Genomic DNA, 6336 nt, shown 5'->3' with positions numbered 1-6336 from the left:
TTTCTTTCTTTCTTTCTTTCTTTCTTTCTTTCTTTCTTTCTTTCTTTCTTTCTTTCTTTCTTTCTTTCTTGTGGCAAGGCCTTACTATGTAATTCAGGCTAGCCTTCAGCTAACTATGTAGCCCATGCTGGCCTCAAACTCATGGCAATCCTGCTGTCTCAGCCTCCCGAGTGCTGAGATTACAGTGTGTATAACCATCTCAGAAACTTCTACTCTTTCAAATAAACCTTGCCATTGCTTTGTGCTCATTTCATTCAAGTCTTTGTTCAAAATGAGAAAGATTAGAAACTAACTCAAGGAGGACAAAAGAGTAACACAAAACCTAGCCACTTTCAGGAGCTACCAATAATGCTCCCAGAGTCACTTTTCACCCTTCTCCATTCTGCTTCTTGCTACACAATCTGACACAGCAAATGGATCCTGTGGCCAATGGGGAACCAGGACTGATGGTCAGAGGGAGGGGAAAATGAGATCAAGTATCCCATGAATTCTTCACATTCTTGGTACAATGCAACTGTATTTCTGAAAAGGCAGGATAGATTTTGGGTGGGATGGAGAAGTCAAGAGCAATGAGAAGTAAAAGGCCAATTGTTGAGAAGTAGTAAGGGCCATTCAGGATAAAAATGCTGCAAGGGCCAGCCTCAATGTTTTTATTTTTCTGTTCCCAATGTTTAGCTTGTAGCACATATTACTAAAATAACATAAGAACTATAAAATAAGCAAAAGTAAGGACGGCAACATTTACCTTGTATCCATTGTCTTCCTTGGGGTTGTGAGATGCAGTAATCATCACACCTGCAACTGCTTTGAGCTCTTGGACTGCATATGGCTGAAAAAATTACAACATAATTCTATTTTGTTTTCTAACTACTCGTACATTTAACATGAAATTAACTCTGATTAAATAATAGGAAGACATTATGGTATAAATCACCCACAGTCTCAAAGACTCCAGGTTTGTAGGTGGGGTCTATTTCTAAATATAGGATTTAAAACTCATTCAATTATTAGATCAAATGGTTTCCTCTTCCCAATGTCCTTTAATTCAGTCTTAGAGATTTTTGCCATATTATATAATTACTAGGTGGAGAATTCATAGGTATAATGCAGGTTTCTTGCTTTCCAATTTGAAAATTTTTATATATACTCTGCCTTCTATCATAAAAAGGTCAACTCACTATCTTCTCAGTCACATTTAATTCTCAGGCTGAACTTCCATTTTTTCTGTAGTAATTATTATTTGTTTCCTTAGGATGGTTCTTTTTTAGCTTCTATCACTACATCTAACTTCCCTCCTGACAATGGTGAGGGGTGTGAACTGACCCCATTCTAACCAATTACCTATTCCTTTGAATAGAAACATTCTCATAAATCAAGCATGGTTAGAGTTCAAGATTCCAGCTACAGTTAGTCAAGGCCGATTGCCTTTGACTTGAGTAGAATGTAATAAAATGGTGTGAATCTGAAATTACTGAAAGTATCTTCCCTAACAGTCAGAGTAAATCTATCTACTTAGGACAAAAAAGTCAACATAGTGGGAATGATGATGGCTAGAACCGGCAACTGTAGCAGAATCTTACAGAGATGGTCTAGACCTCTGGAGTATTACTTGGTTTCTACTATTCATTAGGGCTTTTTAAAAAAATTGTTAATATATTTCCAATAAATCACTAGAATAGCTTATAGAGACATTATCTATTTAGATTTTTTTAAAGTTCTTATCAGTTCTGATGCAGCAAGTACTCTTCTAGGAAACTGGCAAATTCATCAGAGCTTGCACATTTATTTACATTATGTTGTTTAGAATATGTGCTTTTTAACTTTTTATTTGTGGCTTCCTTGTTTCTTGACTACCCTTTCCAGGATCATTTATTTTCTTATCTCTTCAGAAACCTAACTTTGTTTTTGTTGTTGATATTTTTTCATTTTCTGTTTACTTGATTTATTTATCTCCTTTATGATTTCATTATTTTTACTTAACTTAGATTTTATCTGTTTAGCATGAACAAATTAAGTTAAAGCTTAGCACATTGCTTTCTAATCTTTCTCTTTACTATACTCACTAAAGCTATAAATTTCCCTTTAAGTAAGACTTAGTTCTATCCCCAAATTTCTGCTACTTACTGTTTCCATATTGTTCAGTTTTAAACAGTCCTTGCATTGCACAGATCCAATATATAAAAATTTCTATTGCCACATTTTTGTTAAATAGTATGAGTCTTCTAATAACATTTCAAATTTCTATTACCATAGTAACATTAACCATAGATAACTGTATTAAGTACAAATTTGATTGCTAGCTCTTTAGTCCACAATACATGTATAATAGAGCTATGTAACTCTTTTAAAGTCTTTCAGTGATTGATCACTGTGTATTATTAATCAGCTCTTCCCTAGATATATCTTATCTCTCAGTGATATGCCCATGTGACATTTTAGAAAAAGGGATACTAAAAGTGAGAACTACCTAACAAAGACTAAAATGTAACAAAGAAACTTTTAGAAAGTGATAATGGTGAAAAGAAAATTGTGTTGAACATAAATGAAAAAACATTTGGTAATATCAACCCTGTCACCATTCAAGAGACTTTGGATATGCAGCCAGAGAAGCATAATGAAGACAAACATGTGGATGAAATGAAGAATGGGGCTGTGATGAAAAGCTTGAAAAAGTCCAAGAGGAATGGTAACAAGAAAACTTCACGTTAAAAGATCTTTCAGAGCTATTTCAATATATTAAAAGTAACAAAGGATCAAATACTGGAAGTTGATTCAAACTTATAAAACTACATAACAGTCTACGAAGGCAAAATAAAAATGCTCACTCATTGAAAGTTACCTGACAAAAAGCAAACATTTCATAGTCTTGGCTAATTTTCTTTTTAACAAAGAAAGAACTTTTTTTTTGGTATTGGGAATCAAATTCAGGACTTTGTGCTCACTAGGTAGGTGCTTGTGCTGCTGAGTTTTATTCTCAGCCCAAGAAAGAATTTCAGTACTCAAAGTTTCTAATATTTTAAATTGTAATGTACTAACTAAATATTTTTACTACACTTTTTCTTTCTTCATACATTTTAAACCAAGAGTAAGAAGGCTTTTAATGTTTTCTGAAGATCTTTTAAAGATTATGGAACACTTATAATTTTTCCCATTGACTATGAAGATCATTTTGTATGGATTTTTAGCTTCATAACTGTCTTTATACCCCTATCATTCATTCAAAGCAAAGACTACCTGTAGTTTCTCATCTTCAATTATATCTTCCTTAATCCACAAATTACTTATGAGTATGTTTTAAGATTCTAAATATAGGAGGTTCTCAGGCTTTTTAATTTATAATTTTATTGTATTGGAGTCCAAGAATATGGTACGATAACCAGCTCTCTAGGATTTGTTGAGACTTCCTTTGTAACTGCTTAACAACGTGTATCCTACCATCACAGAATAAAGAATCTTTACACGCGCTCAATAGATCAAACCTGTTAATAATGTGTTCAAATCTATCTCTAATCATTTTTGTCTGCCTTATCTATTTGTGAAAGAAAAGCATTAAAAATATTCCATCATGATTGCAGCCTTGTCATTTTTCAGATATAAAATTCTTAGGTTGTTCAAAAGTTAAATTAAAGTCAAATCAAATTTTTCCCTTCCTTTTGTTTCTCATATCATTAATACAAAACTATATCTGTGACAAGGTTTTAAATTGTAGTAGAAAAAAATTAAGGTTTATTGAAAGCAAGAGTTAAAGTTTAATTGTTTGATCAATCTTGCATGCCTATATCTGGTAATCTGAGCAACAAATTTGATGATAACAATACGTATTATAATATAAATTATTAATTTTCTATTCTTGTTTTGAAATTCTGTACCATTTTTATTGTTCTATGTTGCTTTGTTTTTGTCATTGTTCTTGTTGTCTTTGTTGTTTTCCTCGTTAAAATGAAAAAAAAGAAATCTTATCAAGAGCAACAAACTAAACAATTACTAATACAATACACTTACTACAAAAGGTGTAGGAACATATCTTGAAAAAAGGTACACAGGAACATCTTTAGCCAGTAAGACTGCAGCTGTGAGTTTAGCAAGCCTAAAAAAAGATTCAAAAGATTTTGCTTAGTCCTTACCACACTCTTAAAAGACAACCTTCCACATAATAAACATTTAATATTATAATTAATCTGAATTCTTAATATAATTTAATACAACCATTTCTTACAATCACTTAGTTTTTAAGCTTTATGCTCCAACTTCAAAATGCAAATAAATAAGATTTATTTAAAAGGGAAATTAGCAGGCCAGGGAGATAGCTCAGCACCATAAGCACCTGCCTGGCAAGTGCAAGGCCCTGAGTTTGATTTTTGGTACCAAATAAAGGAAGTTTGCTTAGTAGTAGAGCACCTGTAAGCATGTGGAAGGCTCTAGCCTCATCCCTAGCAATACACATCCCCTAAATTAAGAGGAGCTTAACAATGAACAGAATTGATGGATGATATAATTTTTCTTTTTCTGCCACTCATGTTTTTATGGCTCTTTTATTAAGATGTAAGACCTGCAAAATGCAACAGATTGGTAGAAAATGAAATAATATAAATGCCACATGTATACTTACTCCCTGAAAAATCACTATATCATGATTATTTATAAAAATGCTCTTAATAAAATAGGATTATGAGATAATATAAACTATATAATTACTCCTACCCAGTCCTTTTACCAATATATCAAACTTACAAGCTATGACATTCTGAATGAACCAACTAATGATGTCATTTTATGATTTTCCTTCTTTTTTTAAAATCTGTAGCTTATTTTTGATATATTTTTTCTTCTGTTTCAGCTCTAAAATAAACACTAGCATGTGAACACATTTTAATCTGGTAGTCTGCCTCACACATACTATTACTGGCAGCCAAAAAAAAAGAGTAATATTTTATTCTAATCCAACTTTTTTTTCAAACAATTAACACTGTACCTCTGGCTGCTACAGCTGCTGGTTACTTGACCACGAGTGTCATACCCAACAACAAGGCCTCTCTGCTTAAAGTCTGAGAAACATCTTTCAAGGTATTTGTACATTCCCTGGAGCAAACAAACACAAAAGATCAGATTTCCTGATGAATATTTATATTTTATAATAGTTAATATCTCTCTCTCTCTCTCTCTCTCTTTTTTTTTTTTTTTCAGTACCAGGGACTGAACTCAGGATCTTGTGCTTGCCATGCAAGCACTTATTCTACTTAGCCATCTCCCCAACCCTAATATCCGTTTATGTGTTTCTTTTTAAAAATTTTTAAAGTTTTTTAATTTTTTAAAGAGAATACAAAATAATATTTAAAAAATAGAAATGAGATAGTATTTCACCAAACAAAATAATACAAATTTGACAGTATTTGTGCTGTCTTCAAATTAGTCATTTAGATTACCAGATTAAAATCTCTTTATGCTTTATAGGCAATTTATGGCCTCTCAGGAACTGGTTTCTGCCTTTATGCCCACATTTGCTAATGTGGGAGCAATACTATGCAATCCACAAACATGAAACGATAAATATTTCCTGGATTTTCAGATCCATTTTAATAACATAGATGTATCAACTTGGTAACCATTAAACCCATACCATCAGGGGCCAGCCAAATAGCTCAGCAGATTAAAGCACCTGCATGCAGCCACAGGGGCCGGCCCCGCCCCCACCCCTGAGGTGCACTGATGGTGATTAAGACTGGGCGTGGTGGTGCACACCTATAATCCCAGTTCTTAGGAGGGGAATCACTACAAGTCCCACCTAGTAGTGAGACCCTGAACACCCTATAGACCCTTTCCTAAAACACAGAAAGAAAAATAAAAACCCATAACATAAAGAAATGTAAGGGGAAAAAATATGAGACATGAGAGTCAGAAAGCTAAAAAAAAACAAAACAGAAGAACCACAAGAAATTGTTTCTTGTTTTGAGACTCCAGAGAAAAGAATTTCAGTTCTTGCTAAATCCTAAGATTGAAGCTAACTAAGAGATCTGACCTATTTAGGACACAAACATTTTTAATCAGAAACATAGTACTTCACTGGAACACTGCTTAAGATGGTGGTACCATTTATAATTCCTTAGTTTTTAAAATCTCACAAGTCATAAACAAAGCATAGACTATAAAAATGGTGCAACATAATAAAAAGTATTTCATGTCAAAAACATAAAAAATGATAAACTAAAACCATTTTAACTATCCTGAGAATTATTTGCTAACTTTAACAAACATTATCACTTCCAGTTACTTCTTTTTTTTTTCTTTTCAAAGTTTTATTGATAAACAGATAGCAATGAGACAGTTTCAAATCAAATC

At 32.7% G+C, this 6336-nt stretch overlaps 1 protein-coding gene across 2 annotated transcripts in view; it reads right to left on the bottom strand.

Moving 5' to 3' along the window:
* Pgm2l1 (phosphoglucomutase 2 like 1) overlaps window positions 1-6336 on the bottom strand; it is a 152843-nt gene that overhangs the window by 37166 nt on the left and 109341 nt on the right. For both annotated transcript variants that reach the window (XM_023716632.1, XM_004632521.3), the window contains exons 3-5: window positions 4973-5079; window positions 4003-4087; window positions 746-829 (exon numbers count right to left, since the gene is read on the bottom strand). In XM_023716632.1, the coding sequence (XP_023572400.1) occupies window positions 746-829; window positions 4003-4087; window positions 4973-5079 (276 nt within the window). The remainder of the gene's footprint in view (window positions 1-745; window positions 830-4002; window positions 4088-4972; window positions 5080-6336) is intronic.

The sequence above is a fragment of the Octodon degus genome, unplaced genomic scaffold (genome assembly GCF_000260255.1).
Source record: "Octodon degus isolate 3935 unplaced genomic scaffold, OctDeg1.0 scaffold00049, whole genome shotgun sequence".
Classification (NCBI taxonomy): Eukaryota; Metazoa; Chordata; class Mammalia; order Rodentia; family Octodontidae; genus Octodon; species Octodon degus.
The sequence above is the reverse complement of the archived record's forward strand: the minus strand, read 5'-3'. Positions and strand labels throughout refer to the sequence as shown.